The sequence below is a fragment of the Ictalurus punctatus genome, chromosome 16 (assembly GCF_001660625.3).
Source record: "Ictalurus punctatus breed USDA103 chromosome 16, Coco_2.0, whole genome shotgun sequence".
Taxonomy (NCBI): domain Eukaryota; kingdom Metazoa; phylum Chordata; class Actinopteri; order Siluriformes; family Ictaluridae; genus Ictalurus; species Ictalurus punctatus.
The window spans coordinates 1203955-1227263 of record NC_030431.2 but is presented as its reverse complement, the minus strand read 5'-3'; the positions used below and the strand labels follow the sequence as shown (position 1 = coordinate 1227263).

The window sequence follows — 23309 nt, the reverse complement described above, 5'->3', positions numbered from 1 at the left end:
GTCTTTGCTACTCCTCCAAATTTTGTCTAATCTTCACCAAATCAGGCTCACATTATCTTCAGACCTGTCTGAACAAACGTTATTAAAGGAATATCGATAATCAAAACCATTCTCCCATAACGGACTGCACGATACTACAATTCATTCTTGAATCCCGTTGCCTACAGTTATGGCTCTGCTTTCCTGTGATTGCTTATACGACAACTGTAGTGAACGTGCGGCTCACCGAGTCCGCAAACCCGCAGTCTGATCTGCGTTCTGACGGCACTGCGATCTCTGCCGAATCAGCACAACTGCTCTAACCAACTTTTCTTTCCTTCTCTCTGTAATGTCTATTCCCCCCCCCCCTCCCCTTTCCCGTCTATTATCCTTATAGCTTACGATTACATTCCGTCTACGAAGGCGTACGCAATTGTCAGAAAATGATACACAAAAGTTTATGAGTTTTGATTCAATCAAAGCGGAGTAGCACAGGCCTGGCATATATCTGTTACGAGCAAAAATATGGAAATGTGCAGCGAATCAATGTGCATAAATATTAATACCGCAGAATGTTCCGGAGCGCACGGTATCATTTGTGCGATGGATATCTATGCCGTGGCACAGAAAGAGTTAGCGGTGACCTTGCCAAGCTGAGAGAAACTGATCAAACTGCCGAGGTTTTACACACAGGAAAAGAGAGAGATGGGTTTAGAGAAGGCTTTTAATGATAATTCCTCCCAAACCGCAACATTTACAGGAACCGGAACGCTCGAACATCTCTGCCTTATTCATGACTCACATCTGAGAAATCCTCCGTCGGTATATCTCTAATACACACTTGCCTTCTGTTTGTTTTATTTACCTCCTAACCGTTCGCACAAACGATCCATTTTAAAGAAGATCTGATTAAGGGAGTTTACTACAGAGCTTACACAACGACAGTTTGAATACGCATATATTTTAATTATATACACGTCACATTAAATGCATTTTTTCCGAGAGCCCCGCCCCCCAAACATACAGTGAGTAGGAGTTCTGTGAGCCTCGTTAACGAGAGGGATCAGAGAAGAATGGCCAGCCTGGTTTGAGCTGACAGGAAGTCTATGGTAAGTCATGATAAATATTCAAATAATTCAGTGGTCCTGGAACCGTATGTGGTGTTCTGCTCTTATAGCACGTTTACCTCAACATTCGATGTGTTGTGCGCTCCGAGATGCTTTTCTGCTCACCACGGTTGTAAAGAGTGGCTGAATTTGAATTTCAATAGCATTCCTGTGCGCTCAAACCAGTCTGCCCGTTCTCCTCCGACCTCTCTCAGCCCACAGAAGGCCTGCTCACTGGATGTGAGTTTTCTCCCCCCTCTCGCACTATTCTGTGCGAGACCGTTGTGTGCGAAAATCCCAGGAGATCAGCAGTTTCTGAAATACTCGAACCAGACCGTCTGGCACCAACATCCAGGCCACGGTCACCGAGATCGCATATTTTCCCCTCATTCCGACGTTCGATTTAAACTGCAGTGGCCTTTACGCAAAAGATACCACGCGGTGCAGCTTGATTTTCACCAAGGTTTCTGCGCTACTGTAAAACAGTTTGGTCGTTCCATGTTGAACTCAAACAGCTCCCTCATACTCAATACTCATATCTCGGAAATAGCGCCTGGGCCATCTGCCTATTGAGATGTATTTTGGTCACAACAGTGTGTGATGCCTTCAGGTCCTGCATAGTGAACTCACACATTCTGCTCACACTTCTAAAGTGCACCCCTTTGCACCTTCTTCTTGCCTTATTTAAGCCTAGCCCGGGCCAAGAACAACTCCCACTCACAGTACAGTACAGTGTATACACCACACAGGATCGAAACGCTCGGTGAACTGCAGAGCGAGCGCGGGGAATTCTCCGACACTACTCGAGTCGTTTACAAACGATGAACCCTCGACTGATTCAGCAGTGTGCAGGTCTCGTGGAAAAGGAGGGGGTTAGTTGCAGCCTCATTAATATTGCAAATCTTTTTACGATGAACACACTAATTCAGCAAAAAAAAAAAAAAAAAAAAAAAAAGGATTCCCTGCGGACTTGCACTGCAACGAACCTCGACCAAACAAAACGGAAGATAACAAGATAAACGAGCGCTAAAGAGTTCTAAGTGAACAACGGCATTAAATAACATTAAGCACACTGTTGTCTATTTCATTATAATAAGGCTGAAGCGCAATACCTTCCTCACTCGCTCGCTCACGCTGGATGATAGCTAGCTATATATATATATATATATATATATATATATATATATATATATATATCTATAGCTAGCTATCATATATTTTGCTAGCTATCATTTTATATATATATATATATATATATATATATATATATATATATATATATATATATATATATATATATATATATATACATACACCTAATGTCATTAGGATATTGATATGTTAATGTTAAAATTGCCTGTTCCCCAGTTTGGGTGAATCTGTGCCCATCACAGCCTCAGATTCCAGTTGTTGGCAGACAGGAGTGGACCCTCATGTGGTCTTTTGCTGTTGTGATGCGTTGTACATTGTGGTTCTTTGAGTTACTATGCACTTCCTGTCAGCTCAAACCAGCTTGTCTTCTCCCCTGACCTCTCTCATCAGACAGACCCGACGCTCACTCTGTTTCTTGCTCAAATGCACAGATGACATTTTCCCCCTACCCATCCTGTGAACATGAACAAGCTCTTGATTAGCTGCGCGATTTGAAGCACAGTGCTGCTGATTGGAAAACTGCATATATGTGAAGGAGCACAGGTGTTTCTAATAAACAGGACGGTTAGCGTTTTACATAATATTCAGTATTTGTTCAATATTTGTTCAATACAAATGAATCCAAAGTATCTAAATATCTAAAGCAAATAGTACAGCACCTCTAAAAGAACAGAACTTGTGACTTTATTAGCTCCCCAGGTTTGCTAGCAGACTAGCTAATGTTAGGCTAGGCATTACATCATTTCATTTAAATGAAGCTCTGGCTAACATTAGGCTCGCTTTAATATTGGGCCAAACTTTACGCCTACTAAAGCGCCCCTAAGAAATAATCAGACATAGAATTGCTATAACAAATAAATTTGCGATTTACATTACATTAAATTAAAGTCAATTAAATATTATTTTAAATAATTAAAATAGCATTTATGCTGTTTAGGATAAGGGTTTTTGGCCTGCCATTTGCTATGGTTGTTCGTTTTCAGCAGGACTTTTAATTTGCAAATTGAAGGACTTTTAATTTGCAAACTGAAGGCAAATTGATATCAGCCCTGTTACCCTCACCAAAAAACCCTTGTGGAAATAATGGTACATTCCAGTGACATCACTTCCAGGAAGTTACATCGTATCTCAACCAGGATTCCGACCGTTAAAACGCAAGTGAGTTTCTCTCTCTCTTCTGGAATGTTCTATTTTGGATGATTTATGAGGTTTGATTGCGGACATCGTGCGACGTCAAATTGTTCTTAATTGACATGTGATCACCCAACAAAATTAGGATGTTCTTCAGGACGGTCATATGAATGACAAATATAAGATTGAAAAGAAGGAAATTTTTTTTTTTTGAATCAATCCCAGTGAAAAGAGGGAGTAAAAATACTGCTCATATATGTGAAAACGTTCACACAGTTCTAATTAAAACTATAGTATATAGCAACACTTGCATCTGTAACAGGGATGACAAAAATATCAAAGCATGTGGTAGATAAACGTGAGGTCAAAAAAAAGCCAACATCAGGCTAACTATTCGATTGTGTACACGTACCCTGGGAGGCTAGCTAACATTAGGCTAAGTCTTACATTGTACAAACCAGTAGATATGTTCGCTAGTAAGCTAGCTAACTTTAGAATAGCTACTACTGTATATTGTGCACGTGTTCCCGAGCAAGCTAGCTATCTTTAGGTCAATTATATTATACTATAATCTGTACAGGTTCCCTAGCAAGCTAGCGAACCTTAAGCTAAGTATTATATCGTATAAACCAGCGGAGACGTTCCCTAGCAAGCTAGCTTATTTTTGGCTAGCTATTAGGCCTATTTAAGTAAAAGTGTTAAGTTTCTAAGCTAAAAATGGCTCAATTAATACCCCATAGTCAAGAGTATATAAAGTGAAAGCTATAAATGTTAAATGAATTCTATGTTGCTGTCAATCCAGCGAACGCTTCCATTGTATCCGGTGCATCCGTCGAGTCTTAACAGGGAGACAGTCTGGATTTCTGAGTGCACGTTGATGCTTCTAAGTTGGCAGAGGGTATTGCACTCCTGCTGCGTACAGCGAGGGTTTGGACGTTCCTCCAGCCGTCTCCCAGGCTGTGTAAAATGGGTCAGTGTTTTTCAGAGGCAGCGTAGGCCTCTACCCCAGGGTACGCCAATAACTTTCTCCCCACCAGCGCCCGGCAGGACCCCAGCCTGCCCGGCAACTGCCTGAATGAAAAGCTCCGCTGCCATGGCGACGGGCTCACCAAGCGCATCGGCATGCCATCACCTTTGAACCCTGTCTTTATCTAAGCACTCTGACAAGTGTTTCTAAGAGCCATGAGAAAAGGAAGAGAGAAACAGAAATACAGCCTTCTTTCACAGAGCAGTCTTAAGACCATTTTATGGGCTTGCCAAGACGCTGCTCTTGCAAAAGGAGGCTGTGAAAGGAGGTTAAAGAAAAGGCAAAAAAAAAAAAAAAAAAAAAAAAGCTTTCGCTTGCTTGTGATCGAGTGCACATAAAAGAGCTCATGGGAGGAAATGAATAGCGAGGCTTTTCAAAGGGTTGACAAATCCTCATATCCTTGACCCCCCTCCAGCTGAAATTCATCTCTTCAAATGAACTGACGGGCGCTCGTGAAGGCAAAACTACAAGCTGGGAGCGGGGAAAAAAAAACAAACAAACAAATAACAATAATGTTCCCGTTTAATGTTAAAATCCCAAATCTTTTCTCTCACACTTCATTAGACCCATTTAAGAATGCAAGGGGAATGGAAACCCATGCAAAGAAAACTCCAGAGAGGCCGTGAATCTGAATGAACGGCTCTAGTATATTCACGGCGCATGATTCATATGAATGACCCAACTGCTGTGCTATTTTGCAGTGGGAAAAAAAAGCCACAGTCGCAGTGTGTCATGCACATTCTTAACGGGCAGGAGAAAGGGCCAAGATAAATGTCTGCAGCTTGTTTTCCTTGTACGGGTTTGGAAGTGCTGGTACTATCGGATGAAGACGGTTCCACCAGCTTGGGCCGGCAAAGGGCAGGCTGAAATGCATCTCTCTGCCTAGGGATTCGTCTGTCAAGACAGAAGCGCAGACAGACAAAGCGCTTCCTGGAAGGGAGTTTATAAGTTTCCGAGTGAATGGATTCTGCGAGTCCAATTGGCCTGGATGTTTATGTGCCTCCTGAGTGATGGGGAAATGAATTATCTGATTGTTCGTGCATTCGGGTTACAAAACGGTGCATTCCGTAAGCCTCATTTCCGAGGCAAACAACACGGTGTGCATTTGCATAGGAAGCGGTGGTACGCTACATTTACAGGTGACATTCGCGAGCCCGAACAATGCCTGGCTTGCTTCAGAAGGCCATTAGCATAATGTGTCGCTCTACGGGTTTTTTGATTACATTTGACCGATGTTACCTCCATCGTTGCATAATCCTAATCGCTTGTGCGTGGACAGTACAATCCTAACACGGTACAGTCATAATGGCAAAAAAAAAAAAAGGGACACGTCCCGGCGATCGTACTCCATTTTCACAAATTGATTCGTGATAAAATCTTGATAAGCTCCCTTTTTTTGTGTGTGTGTGTAATACAGTACACAAGAAGCGGACAGAAAACAAAGCTATCTGCTATACTTCACTGTAGTCTGATTTGATTGGGGATTTGTACACCTGATCCAAACGGCTGATAGTTAAATCATATAAAAGGACGTAATGTATGAGCAACACGAGTAGGATGGACGATTGCATTAGACTATAATCCCTGCTTAATCAGATTGTTTTTCCTTCCCTGTGCACAGCAAGAGTTATGCCGGGGATCAAACGTGAGCCGTAGCTTTGGTGTTGCAGCGTGTTTCGTCTCTCTTTCAGGTTCCTGTCTGCTGTTGGGAGATATCTTTGCTTTTCCTTTTTGGAGGAATAATAATTGCAGAATTTTTTTTTTTTTTTGGTAAACGCATACGCAGCCGTAGCCGCAAGCCATCTGTTTTCTCTCTGGGAGATTTTGTGAAACTTAAGATGCCTGCGACTGTAGAAATACATACAAGCAAGAAAGCAGAAGCTGAGGAAGAAGAGACAGCCAGAAGACAAGAATCGGGAGCAGTTTAGCCAACTTGGATTTGGTGACTTTTTAGACACCTTTTATCAAATTTATTTAAAAAAAAAAAAAAAAAAAAGAGCTTAGTTACAAGTCGAGTGTCTTTTTTTGAGCACAGGTTAGTGAACGTCCTGCACCCGATATGGCTCTCCAACTCTCCTCAGGTTCAATCGGCACTGATCATCAGTTCAAAATCACTATTCACTATTGTTTCCAATGACCAATCACTGGTGACTATTCTTCCCAACCACCATTCATTGATTACCACTGTTCCCAACAGCCAAGCACTAATCACCATTATTTCTAAAGACCAATCGATGACCATTGTATCCAAAGACCAATCACTGAGCACTACTGCTCCCAACAAGAAATCACTGATCACCACTGTCTCCAGTGATCAATCACTGATCACCACTGTCTCCAATGATCAATCACTGATCACCACTGTCTCCAACAAGAAATCACTGATCACCACTGTCTCCAACAAGAAATCACTGATCACCATTGTCTCCAATGATCAATCACTGAGCACCACTGTCTCCAACAAGAAATCACTGATCACCATTGTCTCCAATGATCAATCACTGATCACCACTGTCTCCAACAAGAAATCACTGATCACCATTGTCTCCAATGATCAATCACTGAGCACTACTGCTCCCAACAAGAAATCACTGATCACCATTGTCTCCAATGATCAATCACTGTTTATTTTCAAATTTGGTTGGTTAGAGGTTTTTCCAAAGACCAATCACTGATCGTCATTGTCTCCAACGACCAATCACTGATCACCACTGTCTCCAACAACCAATCACTGTCGATTTTCAAATTTGATTGGTTAGAGGTTGTTGAATTTTCTACAACAGCAGCTCTGACAGTAGACTGTAAGGCAAATGATAAGATTTTCCTCCATGGGAGAGCAGTCCACATCACCCCACCCTGTCACTGATTATTTTCCTAGAACAGCATGACCTCGGATGTTCTATTCCAATATTATTTTCTATTCTACTAAAACTCTACTGAATTCAGTGTCTTCTGACACTGCTTCACGTAGCATGTTTCGTCCTGCAGATGACAAGGACAATTCGATGCATATGCAAATTAGTCCATGATGTCATCCGGTGACTTTTTGAGCGTGCGTTTGAGTAACCACTAGGCCCGGATTTATTTTTTCACCTAGAGGTGAGGTGAGCTGGGAACTAATCTGGCAGAACGACAAAGGCCACCGCGCACCGCCAAAAAACACACCTTCGGTTTATTCACGCTGAAGATCCTTCAGTGTCCCGAGGAGCTGATGTGAGCCGACAGGCCTGGCAGGCGGTGCTAACCCCGGCTCTGTCCGATTCCGTGCACTTTCTGCCTCTCGCCACGTCTCCCAGCCAGATCCTGGCACTCGGTCATGCCAACAGGGCAGCAGATGCACAGTGTCAATGCCATCACCAGCCTATGAACCAATCCCCTTTTACTCCCTGCTAAAAAAACCCAAAACTTCCAGATCAGCTTCCTGAGCTGCTGACGACCTCTCAGGGTCTACGCTAACGTTCCTGCCAATCTCATTAAAGAACAGCGAGGGGAGTAAATCAAATTGTCTTGTTTTTTAATGCTTACTCCGAGCTTGTTGTCACTTACGCCAGATGTAATTGCTTAGCAGGATGAACGAGAGAGACAGAGAGAAAAGGAAGCAAAATGTGCTAGATGTCATTGCAGAGAGGATTCCGCTGTTGTGTGTGTGTGTGTGTGTGTGTGTGTGTGTGTGTGTGTGTGTGGGGAAAGAGAGTGAAGGGGGAAGGACTTGTGTTTTCGCTCACAGCCCCGAGGTGAACTGTTTACACTGCTGAACACACAACGAGTCCTTATTGCATTGCATGATCTGTGTAATTTCATTCCTGGCTTGCTAGACTTCTCATTACGGCCATTCTGGCTCGATGCGCCCTCGCTGCAAGAACCGCCATGACAGAGAGAGAGAGAGAGAGAGAGAGAGAGAGAGAGAGAGAGACATCAATCAAGTGTATAGAACAACAAAATGTTGCTGGCTAGAATTTAATTCTATTCATCTTGTTATAACCTCTTTGCAGCTATACATCTATAAATCTATTTATTTATTTATTTAATTCCCTGATGCATCTAACGCATTTTTCAGTATCTGAAATGTTAAATCAGTTTTGCCTTAGGTGTTGCTCCAGCATAAACATCCGTTTTTCTTCTTCTTCTTTTTTTTAAACAAGAAAGCACCCTCCATTTTCTAAAATCAGAGGTGAGCAGCGCCCCGCTGATTACGGCACGCTTAGTACTGTCAGCACGTCCGTCAGCGATGGAGGCACCGCAGTTCCAGTCACTTAACTGCCCATTTCCAGGTCAGCCGAAGCCCCTTTTCAGAGCAACAGCAATTCGCTGCTCTCTGCTTTCAAATCGGCATCGGACATCTCTCGGATTTTACCCCGAAAGCAGTTTTCCCCGAGTTTAAGCCCTCACATTCTACCTCAAATACATATTTTATTGCAGAATACCCAACAGATATTACGTGCATTTTGATCACTGGTTAAAAGGAGGGCTTTTAACTTACTTGGGTAAAGGTGGAACTGAACTGGAAGCTAAAATCTGTCTATATTTAAATCTAAGCTAAGGGTTTAAAAGCAGGAGGAAAGGAAATCGTTTCATTAACTGTTTAAAAAAATTAATAACAATTTGCATTGCTCAATTTGTATAGAAAAAAAGTTTCTCAACACTTTCGGGGGCCGTGCTGTTACAGGAAAGAATCGATGGTGAAGTGGTGTGGTGGAGTTACTCGTACCACCCAAAGTTGATTATCCAATAACGGCACATCTCAGGGTCTATTTATTAAAGAACGACAAAAAAAAAGTTGCACTTTTTATCCGTTTATAGTTACATTTAATGTCGTGGAATGCCCACAAAACAAGTCGGTAGCTGGTCCTGTTGGTTGCCTGAGAAACCACAAAACCCTCTGACTGAGCTGGAAAGTTGAAGGTTCACCAAGCACTGACCCTGTCGCCGGTTCACCGGTTCTCCTTCCTTGGACCACTTTTGGTAGGTACTAACATCTGCATACCGGGAACACCCCACAAGACCAGCTGTTTTGGAGACTCACTGACCCAGTCGTCTAGCCATCACAATCCGGCCCTTGTCAAAGTCTCTCCGATCCTTACACTCGCCCATTTATCCCGCTTCCGACACGTCAACTTCGAGAACTGACTGCTCACCGCCTAATAAATACACCCCACGCCTTGACAGGTGACCTTCACCTTGACCTTCACGTCACCTCTCAGTGGTTTTAATGTTATGGCTGCTCGGTGATGAGCTTTGTAAAGTGTACCTGGACGGTTTAAATGTACAAGTGAAACTTTTTTCCATGCAAATGTAATCGAGTAGAAGTACAAAGTTACTACTTTTAATTATTCCCGGTAAAGTACAAATCTTATGTTGTAACTACGTGTAATTATTTAAGCGCTTTCCACCTCTGATTTCAATTAGCAATCTAAACAATACTAATGGAAATGGGCATGTTCAGCAATCCTGCTGATGGTGTGTGTGTGTGTGTGTGTGTGTGTGTGTGTGTGTGTGCAGTGGGAGTGTAAATAAAAGCCTGAATGTCACAAAAATCTAAAACAACAACAACAAAAAACCCCCCCACACACCTCATTACTCTCAGGTCAAAATGACCGGAACATCATCTCCCAGTAATATAAATATGATTAATAAAAACGCTCAGTACTGACATTCGGCCAAGCGCACGGTTAATTTATTAACTATCGAACACATAAAGCCTTATGGCCTTGGCGTCGTTTCTCTAACGAACGTGGATTATCATTTTTAAAATGCCGTTTCTATTGCACGGATTATATTCAGGGTCGTTTCAGGCTGAGAGTAATAAGGTGTTGTTAAATGTTCAATGAGCGACCAAAAAAAGGACGCGAAGCGGTTCAGCGGTCAGGGTTCCGATCGGAACGTTCGAACGGTCGTAGACGGCGTTAGCGCGGCAGGCGCAAACCTAGCGTCCGTTTCTGTCTGTACTGTTTACACTGAATATAAAACTAGAGATGCTGCCTTGCGTTATACCACGGTGCTGTGCAGATCAGATTCTCAAATCTGATTGGTCAGAAAGCCTTATGTCGTCTTGTACAACAGTAGAAACCCAGCGCGCACGTGGAGAACAGGCAGACGCGGCGGAGGCGGGATTCGAACCCTCGACTCCAGAGGTGCGAGGCAAATGATCGCTCGGTAGTAAACCGAGCACTGTGAAAATGTCTCATCAGTATATAATCGATAAAGAGGAAACTCAGTAATTGGGGATAATTCATTCGTGCAGGTTTGTTAACGTTATATTAATGCTAATATTCGACTCCTGAAGCGGCGGGGTAGACAAACAGCAAGCGGCCATTCTGCACAAGCATCTGAAGTCTGTCGAAAATAGACTTCGGTGCTACGTTTCAAAAGGTGTGAAAGGGCTTGAAAGAGCTTCTTATCTGCACCGAGCCATCCATTTAAACCGCTGCAGAAATTCCGCCTTGAGCCAGCATTTTTTTCTTTCTTTTTTTTTTTTCTTTTTTATATATAAAAGCCTTTTCTGTTAGGGACCTTTTAAAAGTAAGCATACATAATGAACCCTAATGTCATGCCGCCTTCTTTCTGGCGTTATTTTGAACACACTCCCACTCCTATTTAGCATTCCGGTATTAAGGGACGGCGCCGTACGGTAGATACGATAAAGTTAACGGTGACACGTGTTAAGTGATTATGAGGCCAGCGAAGAAAAAAGAAAACAACCGAGCCTAAGGACGGAACGGTAAACCTTCCTCTCAAATCTGTCCGTTTGGTCGGTTAAGCCTGCCCGCAGGACGCTCGGCTCATGGATTTTCCATAAATTTGTACTCGAGGCGTGCGACGCGGCCTACTGTCATCGCGCTTCGGGGTTTTAAGTCGTTTTTTTTTGTTGTTGTTGTTGTCATTGTAAAGATGCATGCCTTCCTTTTAATAGCTTTTCTTTTCTTTTCTTTTCAAAGAAACCAGAAAGCTTTGCAGCAAAAAAAAAAAAAGAAAGAAAAAAGAACCTGTGTATTAATCCTATTTAGCTGGAACTTTCTGGTATAGTTAGGCCAAGTTCATCTGACAGTCCACTGCAGGTACAATCGATGTCCGGATCAATATGTCCCGTGCAGCTAAATACAGATTAACAGGTGGCCACTGAGGCAAATGTTTCTAAACAATGTCTGACATTTAGGCTTAGTGATTTAGTTATCTGCTCGTCAGCTAGCATGGACTTTGGCTTGCCTTTTGTTCTGCTAACAAAAGCGAGTCTCTAATTTGATATAAACTTCATCAGCAGAGTGCTGCGCTGTTGTTTCGTCGTGTTTGTGCTACAGGAGCGAGTCGGGATGAGGTCAACATGACGCACCTCTGCAGCAGGAACTCCTTCGGGTGGACGGCACTGGAGGAGCACTTCCTGTTCGAGAGACACCTCTTTCCCCAAAGGCTCCTGGTCAAAGGATTTGCGGAGATCTGGCAAATAAAAACATACAGACGTTGTTAAAAATCATCATCGTGCATCGGTCCGATACAGTTCTCATTTTCTCGTTCCGGCAGGTGACCTGGCGATCTGGACGCGTGATGATGAAACACCGTAAACATAAAGATCAGAACAAGGAGTGCATTGCTTCACAGCGATAACTAGACAAGAAAATACGTCTGTTAGCGCCGAATAACAGCAGCTCTTACACAGTATGCCGATAATCGTGCACGGTTTTAATGATAATTAAATGTAACGTATAATGATAATTAACTGTAGTACTAACCGTCGGGGAATTTTATCGTGAAACCGGTAACCGTTTCATCCCTGATCCCTTGCTCATGACTGTAATTCCATTCCATAATGAACTGCTCGATGTGGAACGTCCAGAACGGCCGAGAAGCTACAACACTTTTACTTTGATCAAAGTGCTATGAATATGCAAATTAGAAATTCCCCCAGTACTACATCTGACCGCTCGCTTCCCCCTGTCGCTTGACCTCTATTTGCATATTAGAACATGATTGGCTGTTATATTTTCTGATGCAATAGAACTTTTTTTTTTTAATTAACTGCCCAGCACTACAGTGACACTGCTGTCAAACATGGGGAAAATACATTTCCTAAAGGTTAGGGTGCCTTTAAATTCTTAATTCGAACGGCAGATAAACCCACACCTCAAACGCAATCCGACTCCCCACAAGCGCCGTCATCCAATTTTACCACTCCGTTATGCTCGTTCCTTGCATATTTCATTTGAACTTGTTTAAGATGTGTTAGATTCTCTTTTCTGACCCCATCAGGAACGCAATTAAATTTTCTATTTATACGCAACACTCTTCTCTGGACCGGTCGCATCTCCTGCCCTGGAAATCCAGGCCGTGACTGTGAAGACGGATCCAATATTTACGTCCACGTGCCCTTTTTTCCCTCTCAGGTGCTCATAAATCTGTCCACAGCTTCCTCCCTGACTCGGCTACGCTTGCTGGAATAAAGATATTTTTCACTCGGGATGCACCACGCTGCTCCGTGCACCCCCCCCCCCCCCCCCGTAACCCCCCGTTCCTTGAATACATATTTGATTTTAGCTCCAGTACAGCAATGTCACTGATATAAAGATGGTAAAAAGGAAGTACATGCTGATTGCAGCTATTTATTTATTTAGTGGTGGGTTTCCTAGGAAGCTGTTTTGGTACGGCGAGGACGTGGATTTCGGAGACGTTCGAAGGAATTCAGCTTCAACACAAACGTTTAGGTGTGAAAAGGAAACGCTTTACGGTTTTCTGAATCCAAGCCCTATAGCGTTGCCGCTTTGACACAAGGATCTGACGTTTATAATTCTCAGGACTACTCTTCCTGTTTATCTGCTGACACTTTTACTCGCGTTATCGCGGAGAGCAGAGCGGGATCAGCATGACAAATGGCTTCCAAGCCCTTTCTCCGTGATAGCAATAGTAGAATAACTCAGCAAGGCTTTCAAAAAAAAAAAAAAAAAAAAAGAAAAGAAGAAGAAGAAAAAACCCCAACACTGATACTGCTTCCTGTCCAAACACTCAGGACAGTGTAATCCCTTTGGAGAGAAATGATTGATTAACGCTTGTGACATGTTTCGAATACAGCGTCTAAAATGTTTTTCATTTTTATGACAGGTTGACACCAAGGAGGACGTGAAGCCTTGTTGCTTCTCGTCGGACTTGTGTAAAAACATGTGGAATTACCATTCGGAGCAAAACATAGTGCCAAAGTGCTACCGGGGGGATGGGGGGGGGGGTTTGTTTTGAAGGCGGGGTGAACACTCGGCTCGCTAGTGGTTGATCTTCCTGTCCGACATCATGACTGGCGGTTGGAGTCACCTCAGGCCTCAAACCTGATCTCACATATGAATTAGTTTGGCCGACAGTGATGGATGACCGAGCCTGGTGCTGACACCTCCGGGTTCTCTCCATCTCTCCATCTCCTGCAATCCTGCGCTCAACCGCGCCAGCCTAGCGGGAAAGCGAAGGATTTCTTGCGCCGCTCTAATAAAAATCCAATAGTTCTCCTTCTTTCTTGTACTTGATGAAATAGGTGAGAGCCTGGCAGGAGAATAGAGCGAGCAGAGAAGAGTGAGTCTCACATGGCTAGCTCCTGGCTTCATTACATATACAGTTCCTTCCACTAATATTGGCACCCTTGGTAAATATGAGCAAAGAAGGCTGTGAAACATTGTCGTTATTGTTTAACCTTCCGACCTTCCGGTTCAAATAATTCACAGAAACACGCCCCTCTCATGGGTATCAAATAACTGCAAAGAAAACACCGTAACGTTCCATTCCTGTCAGTTTGAACCAGTTCACCCGGAAGACCTGCCACTCGCCGAATGTTTTTTTTTTGTGTGTGTGTGTTTTCTCTCCAGACTGTCGTGTGTGAAAATCCCAGAGTTTCTGAAATACCCAAACCAGTCCGAACAGCACCACCAACAACGATGCCAGATGCATGATTGGCTGACTGAATGACTGAACGAATGAGCAGGTGTTCACATGTTACGAACAATGACGCCGGTAAGCGTAACGTCCTTCAGCCTTGCCTGGCAACCTTGCTCAGACTTGAAGAATTAGGTGTAAAGCTGTGAGAGAAAAATCGAGCCAGTACCTCGCTGCTACTAATCCCCATCAACGCGCTGTGGACACACCGACATACACAGCAGGCCGCTGCCCAATCAGTTCCACCTTTCCACAATAAACCAAGCTCAGTCCAGCAGCACTCACACCAGCATGGGGTCCACAACTAAAGCACGGCTTTCTCGGTAAAGAAAATCCGACAGAGTTCACGCCAACCATCCGAGTTCAACCTTAGGGAAGATCATCTGATCGACTGGAACGCTAATATCCGAATAATTTTTCCGAATCAGAGCCGTTACTATCATCACGGACGTGCGCTGACTTCCTTTCATATACATGTATAATAACCAGATAGCGGTAATTGCTTTACACGTGATACGATCACCAGTTTTTCCACTTCTATTTCAACTAGACAAAGAAACAGGGCTCAGATAAGGACACGCTCGGAAGCGAGGTTCTGTCCTCTCGAGAGAAAAACGCAGGACGGTTCAGGCTCCTCGGTGAACGTGGCTGGAGAACGGTGGCGTTTCAAATCTGCGGAATTCCTGCGTAGTGCAGTTGGAGTAGTTATTCTGTGCGAGCTTAATACTTCCGACAGAATCGATTCCTTCAAAATGTTTTTATCATTTTGGATCTAGATTTATGCGCCGGCACGTTTTTTTCTTTTTCTCTTCTTTTCCCCGTGCAGAGCAAGCAGGAGACATAATTCCATATTCCCAAAACACAGCTTTGGAAGTGTGACTGGTAGCCTCATCACGGTCTCGGTGGGGAAATAGATTTCCTCTTTATGTGCTGGAAGTGCACTTGCTGCGGGAGTGCACATAACCTGTTCTTGGGTCAGAGAGGGTACAAAAAGACAAGCGCGCACACACACACACACACACACACACACACACACACACACACACAAATGCTTGTCTTACGATCCTTGTGAGGACCTACCATTGACGTAAACATTAATTAATGACGTAAACATTAATCAATGCTAAATAAGTATGCTGTGATGTATAGTAAATATAGTGTGTTGTAGAAATGTGTTAAGTATCGTGATATTTCTGTCGTAAAGCTCACCCTTCACACACACACACACACACACACACACACACACACACACACACACACACACACAGGGTTTCTGTACCCAAGGCATCAGCATCGAGCGACAGTGCCTCTGGCTTCCTGCGTAATGGGAGAAAAGTCAGTGAGAAAGTGTGTGGGCGCTGATAAACAGCGGGTCGCTCAGCCTGTCTGAGCAGACTGAGCCAGCGACATGACGTGGCCCTGTAGGGGTCTGTCCACTGCGTGCCTGTCTCTCTCTCTCTCTCTTTCTTTCTTTCTTTCTTTCTTTCTCACACACAGAAGAATGTGTGTGTGTGTGTGTGTGTGTGTTTGTGTGAGAGATAGGGTGCACAGAAGTCACTGTTCCTCCAGCAGCTCACACGTTCTCTATTCACTTTAATTGCACTGACACAATGGTGACACCACTACAGGTCTGAGCGCGCTTCCCATCTCCGAGCTCAGACCACGACTTTCATTTATCCTTCTACACAAGGAAAAAGGGAATGACTTGCGGCTTTCCGTTTAATAAATAAATAAATAAAAACAACCAACCCAACAGTGTTTGTGTGGGATGTCAGCCAGGATCTGTTCTCCCTTTCGTTTACCAGCTGCCCCATCACTCGGTTTCTAAACCTTGAGTCATCCCATGATGCAATCTGAAATTTGTCAAGTTAAACCGTAATGGCGTCCTCTGTTACAAGGCGGCATCCTTTCTGGCAAACACAGAGCGCGCACACACACACACACACACACCTCTCCATCTACCCAAATGTGTTTGCCTGCTGTCAGTGGCGTATGCTTCGAGGGCCATTACTGTAATAATGCATAGTGGGTCCCACTTTAAAGCGGCGATGGCGTCTGGGCTAGCTGGCTGCTGCACTGCATTGGGATTGGCACTTTAAACAACTCGCTCCAATTACGAGCATTTTCATTCCATTACGGCCTTCCGCCGGCGCCCCCCTCCTCCCCCGGGGGGCCTCTAGCGCTCCCCCGGACCAGTGTGGGTGGAATTAATTGGCTGTGTTGCTCCACGTGCGAGCCCGTCAGCGAATCGCGCGCCTGTTGAAGTTCCGTCTTGTTTGGCTTCGGTTTTAAGTTTAGTCCGTCGCTTTTATCACACGTAGGCAGTTAGTAAAGTCGTCTCTCCTGGATTTTAGCGCATTCTCTCTGAGCCAGTTCTTGAACGGCGCGAGAAACGCAAACGTCTCCGCAGAAGGCCCGCGCGTTTTGGACCTGCGGCTCTTTCCGGAGTCGATCGGCTGGAGGCCGGACGGCTGTCTGATCACCGCAATTATTCCCCTTCTTCAATAGCCTCTCATTCGCTCCTCCTGTCCCCGTTCCACCGACAATAAGCCCGTTGGCTGGAGTTCTAGACGGTGACGCATTAAGCGGTGAATGAAGCCAGATCGCTGCCATGTAATAGCACTTTGGGGTTCTCCGACAAGCGGAGTCCATATTTTTGTGCACTTCCAGCAGTTTGAAGAAATATGAGTGGTGAATAATGTTCATGGGAATGAAGGGGGGCAGTGGAAATAAGCAAACGGCAGAATAAAAAAAAAACACTGGATTTATTACTCACTCTAATGGACAAAATGCATTACAATGCCATCGGTGATATGTAGTGGCACAACACAAAGTTCTTTTGCCATTACAAATTAATGACAAATGACGTAGAGGGCCATTTTGCTTATTGTGAAGCGTTCCAGCCTCGGCGCTTTCAGCCAAGCTGCATTTTCGTTTTCAAACATCAAATTTAAACCGAGGGACGGGGGTGAATAATAAACCTGACTTCAATTAAAAGTACACAAAGACGCAATGTTTTTGAGAACTGCTTCGCTTGACCTATCCGTGTAGCTTCGGGGGAGGGGAAAAGCTCGTCCGACGTCGTCGCTGCAGAAATAACACGTTTATGCTGAACGCTACCGCCGTGCTGTGAAATTCACAGCCGAGTTGCGGGGAACAAAATGATTACTTTGGCACCAGGAACACGAGGAAAAGCTTTGCGTGGCTGTGTATCTGTGTGTGGCGGCAACAAAAGAAGGTGGATGTTTAGAAAAAAAAAAAAAGAAAAGAAAAAAAAGCCCTAAATCTGTGAAAGTTCCCCTCCTTAGTTGTGTATACGTGATCCCTGGGGAGACGGCGTTGCTAGGAGGAGGAAAGGGAAAGGAAGGAGCCTGAGGATACATTCCTGCGGAGCTACCTCGATTCGCCGCAGAAATCTAGGCCGAGACGCCACATATGAGGACAATTACTCTAAGTGGATGTGTTTGGCTACTTGTCATGCTAAATTACACAAGTTTGCTGAATTATGGGCTATTTCCATCCTTTATTTCCACCCATCCCCCTGTTAAACGGTTTGATCCTGATGCTGCAAAAACAAGGCTTGGCACCGTTTCAGATCGCTGTGGTGAATGGGAGCGTGTTGGCATTTTACCTGCACGACAGTAAAAGTCGTAATAGCTTGAGGTTCGAGGGTAGAGACACGTTTTTGCCGTGAGAAGTGCCAGCATGAGGGAGACTTGAGATTTTTACGGCTGATCTCTTATTTTCAGAATAAGTGCCCTCGGACTCGTCATCTCCGACTCGCCTTCGGTTTCCACGGTAAACTTCAAAACAGCACGAATTCCGAAAGGCAGGAGGAAAAAGCACCCGCGCTCTCGCACTCTCATGCCGATGACGTGACTAAATGTTAAACTTTTCATTAATCAGGAAGCGTGCCTTTCCTAACGCGCGACAGCTCACTCTGGCTCTTAAAAAACAAACAAAACACGAATTTCCTGCACTGAATCGAGGACGACTCTGACTCATTCGCACAGAGAAAGCCGGAGAAAGAGAAAAAAGGGTACCATTTCCTCCTGTGAGTCATTCCGTAATCGTCGCACTTTGCGCTTTCCTAATTGCGTCCCACCTGGAATGGCTGCGTCTGAACAACCTGTTCTCGTGTCTCCCTCTCCCTTCCTCTGTCCTAGTCTGTTACTGACTGTTCTCTCGCTTTGTCGTGCCCTATCTCTCTCTCTCTCTCTCTCTCTCGCTCGTCGTCATTCTGTCACTCTTGCTCACCTCTCTCCGTCGTCCTCTCTCTACTCTCACAGAATCGGATGAGTTTGACCAGATCCGTTTAAAAAAAAAAAAAAAATAATACAAATTTTTGTTGTGAAGAAAGCATGTTTGTGTCCGTCTCCGTCCCAGCGGATCGAACACCTCCCCCTCATATAACTCACTCTGAAAGCGCCTGGACGCCAGCGTCCCCACAAATCACGCCCCCAATTAATAACCTCCATCCGACCACCGCTGCCCTTTTACAGCTCCCCCGCTTTATAGTTTTAACATTGATCGCCATTCCTCAACAACAAATGCACGCTTATTTATTGAGCCAAATGTTGCTTAGCTGCTAATTAAAACGTCTTTCCAACACGGACAGAGAAGCTTGATCCCCCCCCCAGTAGTCTCCAGGGTGAGATTTTAATAGGAGCGGATGAGGAATTTATTCAGATCTGAAGGAAAGGTTAGTGATGGCAGGCAGCCGATCATAGCCAATTAGAGAGATGAGTCAGTCTGCAGGCGATCCCTCACTAGAGAGCGCCCTCTCCTGCTGTTCTGAATCACGTCTTAGACATAAATGTTCCAGTGTGAGCTTCAAAACTGGTCTCGGATTGGGTCGGGGAAACGGACAAAGAGCTGACAGTGTCGGTTTCAGACGGGAGACTCTGGCACGGGTTGGCACCTTCACGACATGGGAGCATGAGAGAAGCCATTTAGACAAGACCGAGAAGGAAAGTCGGTTAAGGACGGCGTATGTTTTCAATATAATATCTTCTAAAATGTAGAAACTGGAGTTTTACGGTAAGCACCGGGTGCTTGGGAGAACAAAAGCTGCAATAAACTCGTCTGCTTAATTTGAGTCTCAATCTGGCAACCTAGGTCATGAACCAGTATATGGTGTAGACGAGGTTGGGCACTTGTAGGGACCCTGGCTCACTCCACATTAGGACTGATAGCTCAATTCCCGGCGACATGACTACGTGCTCGCGTTGTAAAACGCCACCACTGGTATTTATCGACAACAGGAAGGACCGATATTTTTTTCTGACATTGTGTCATAAATTGGTTAGCGTAATCGTAGCTCGTAGGCTAGAAATGGACGCTAGGAATGTTCTTGCTTCCTGCTCTAACAGGAAAAAAAAAATGCTATGTACAGCATTGGAAAAAAGATTCTCGGTAAATTTGATTCAGTTTCACATTAACGAACTCGAACCGTTCGTCACCGGGGGGAGGGGGCGGGGCTTCCTTGGCTGTCCGTTCATATCGGAGAGTTCAAAACACCTCAGAAACTCTCGACTGTTCTAGATTCATATGTCGATTGGCTACGGACGGATGAAAGAAGCTGTGTTGGCGTATTTTTGAGTGAACTCCTACCAGCCTACTCCGATGATAAAAACGCTTACGCAAAATTCATGAAAGGTTGGCAGCCGAGACACTCGAGACGGTGTACGAACCCACCGTCTTCCTTAAAAATGCATTACAGTTCGACCGCTGACGTCGAGAAAACACGAACTGCCCCCGGGCTTCGAGATCGTCAGATGTTCCAGCGCCGGATGTTCCGCATCTTTGACATTTTCATCGGCCTGCTTTCTAAGCCTCGTATGTCTGATAATGGCGTTCTCAATAAGTAGCTGGAAAGTGCTGGAACAAGAGAAGATGAGGCACTCAAGCTGTTCTGCAGAAATCTGATTACAACACAAAGCCAGAACTGAGCGCTGTCTACTCTCGGCACAAGGACAGAAGAGAGAGGAAAAACAAAACAAAAAGAAAGAGCCAAACAATAAAGATAAGCCGGTATACGGAAGGCTCGTTCGTCTCGGTCCTGTTTATCTAGCATGACTGATTCATCTCGCGGAGAGCAGAGAGCACGTGTGCGTCTCACACACCAGCGTATTAGCCACGGTCAGGTAAACACAGATTCCCACACACGCGGATTCGCAAAACGCAGAAACGTCTTTTTACCTGCCAGGGAATTGGTACTCGGATGCAGATGGAATGACGTACCGCAAATGCAGCTATCTCGCCCACGTGATGCTCACAACACTCCCACTCATCTCCGGATAGAATGGACTCTTTGTTTTGACCCACTTCGTTTTCCATAACAATCGACCTGACTGTTCTTACCTGCTGTGCGCAGTGAAGCTTGTCGTTTTACACGATTCTGTGCGAAACTGAAAAGGATGAGTCATGTTTTATAGTCCGCTAGTGTTTTGATATCATAGCGTTGTTTTTCTTTTTTTTTTTTCTTTTTTTACCTGCTACATTTAGCTTGCTTTAGACCTTTACACAGTCATGCTGTGCTTCTCATATCTGGGTTTTATATCTCGTGAACACGTTTAGGCCATTCTTTAGTTTTCTGGCTCTTCCCATGTAAAACAAACAAACAAACAAACAAACAAACAAAAAAAAAACACTCTTACAACTGTTATAAGATGAGTCAGGACACTGTTGGGTTTCTGTGTGAAGAGTATCTTGACTGTGTTTAGCTGCTGCTGAGCACGGCGAAGGGAAAGGGGAGGGGTTTGAGGCCACCTGCACAGCTCTCCACTTTCATACGAGCCATTAAGCACTACTGTGGTTTGAGGAGAACGACATCACGAATGCATGCAATGTTGAACATGGGCGACCCCAAGACGGGGGGATATTCCATTTTTTTGGTCTCTGGTCAAAAGAGTTGAATTGCATCTTGTCACAGAAACATGAACACGTAATCACACGGCTTCACCTGTAGCTTCACAGTTTAACAGTAAAAACTGTTTGGATTATGAGAGAGTTTGTATTTTAGTTTCTCTTCCAGTTTCATGGCCTGCAGCTTTTCAGGCAAGACCTTCTGACCACTCGTACATTTTGCTGCTCAGTCCCTACAGCGATCGCACGGCTGGTCGTTCAGCAACAGGTCTGTGCTTTCTCTTCGATCCGTCTGTGCTGAAAAATAAACATCACACCACGTATCTATTTGGAAAGAGAGCATTTTCATTGACTGTCAGACCTAGGTATGAAAAAAGGCCTGACAAAAAATATTGGCACTGGTGAAAAGAGGCAGTTTGGAGAAAAAGGTCTTATGATTTTGATGAGAAATAGCCGGTGATTGAAAAATGACACGTTATTTGTTTGATTTGTTTTCGCTTGTACTTTATTCCTTCTCCAACCATTAGCATACTGTATATAGGAACAGTATTTTGGTAACATGGGGGGCACGGTTAGCACGTTTGCCTCGCACTTCCAGGGATCCGGAAGGGGGAGTGGGGGTGTTCGATTCCCACTTAGTCCCACTCTAGTCACGTGACCCATTCAACTCGAAACAAACGAGGTGTACTACAGTCGTCGTGCCCGCTATCCAGTTTGATAGCTTTGTTAACGTTGAATGTCGGTCACGTTGTACAACTCTTTTAGATTTGCGTATTCTGAATAAATAGATGGAACGACGCAGACCGAAGCTTCTAAAGTTTGTTTCGGTATGGAAAATGCCAGTGTTTTCAGATCTATCCGGATTAACATGGACGTAGCCCAAAAACTCCACGTCCTCCATGTTTGTTTGTTTGTTTGTTCATTTGTTTGTTTGTTTTTCCTTCCTCACTTCCCTCCATCTTATGATCGGACTGCCCCCCCCCCGTGGCCTTTACAGTGAGTGTTACAGCAGTCAGGTAATCCTGCATCCCAAAAATCGCCACGTTTGCAGCTAAAAAACTTTTTTTTTTTTTTTTTTTTTTTAAACAACAACGAAATGCACAGCAAAGCATTCAAAAGTCCAGCTTTTCGGCAACTGCCTTTTCAAACGTGGCATTTTAACAGACAATAGTTTGTGGGTTTGTGTATTTCCTGTATGACCGCAGTACAGACGGCAGATACACAAAAAAAGAAAGAATGTAAGCACAGGAGGACGTGGTCACATTCTGTTCAGACTGAGGGAAGTGTGTGGGCCATTTCTCTGCCCCCGGGCTTGTTTTTACTCAGAACGGGAGAAATCCTAAGAGACTGGGGTTAAAGAAGAGTTTTCCGTTTGTGAGAGAGAGAGAGACTTACAGGCAATGCGGACGTGGGCCTTGCGGCTCTTCGTGGTACCGGCTGAGCTCCAGGCCACGCACTGGCACCAGAAATCCTCGAGGCCGAAGAGCTCCTCCACCTGCTGCCGCGTGATCTCGATACTCGCCTCCCTCACCACCAGACCTGAGACACACACAGAGAGACTTTTACTTTTAACAATATATTTAATATTGATGCATTAAATCTCTTTTTAAAATAAACAGAAAATGAAATAATATTCTAGCGGATGTAAGAAAATAAAAAAGGTGCTCCTCTTTTTAGAACTGTACAAAGAGAGAGAGAGAGAGAGGGTGGTGGCAAGAGAGTAGTGAAAGACGGAGAGAGTGATAGATGAACAGAGACAGACAAATTGAGACGGAGGTAAGGGCAAGAGAGAGATGGACAGAAGAACAAACATAAAGTGAAAGATCGACATAGAGAGAGGGGGGAGAACAATAGGGGGGGGGGGGGGGACAAAAGCGGGCACAAAAGAGAGATCCATATGAAGAGAGACCGAATAAAAGGAAAGAAAAAAACGGAAAGATGCAAGGAGGAAGAAAATGAAGAAACGGGGAAGGGTGGAAGAGACACAAAGAAAAGAATTAGATGCAGAAGATGGAGAGAATGGGGGAAGAGCTACAGAGATGGAGAGAGGAGACAGAAAAGAGAGAGAGACGGAGAGAAAGGGGGAAATGAGAGAGATGTACAGATATAGAGAGAAGAGTAGGAAGAGACGGGGAAAGAGGAGAGAA

The 23309-nt window shown here is 44.4% G+C and overlaps 1 protein-coding gene across 1 annotated transcript in view; it reads right to left on the bottom strand.

Annotated features, from left to right (window-relative positions):
• unc5cb (unc-5 netrin receptor Cb) overlaps positions 1 to 23309 on the bottom strand; it is a 148841-nt gene that overhangs the window by 45039 nt on the left and 80493 nt on the right. Inside the window, exons 3-4 of the mRNA XM_017489288.3 lie at positions 22558 to 22701; positions 11723 to 11826 (exon numbers count right to left, since the gene is read on the bottom strand). Coding sequence (XP_017344777.2) covers positions 11723 to 11826; positions 22558 to 22701 — 248 coding nt within the window. The remainder of the gene's footprint in view (positions 1 to 11722; positions 11827 to 22557; positions 22702 to 23309) is intronic.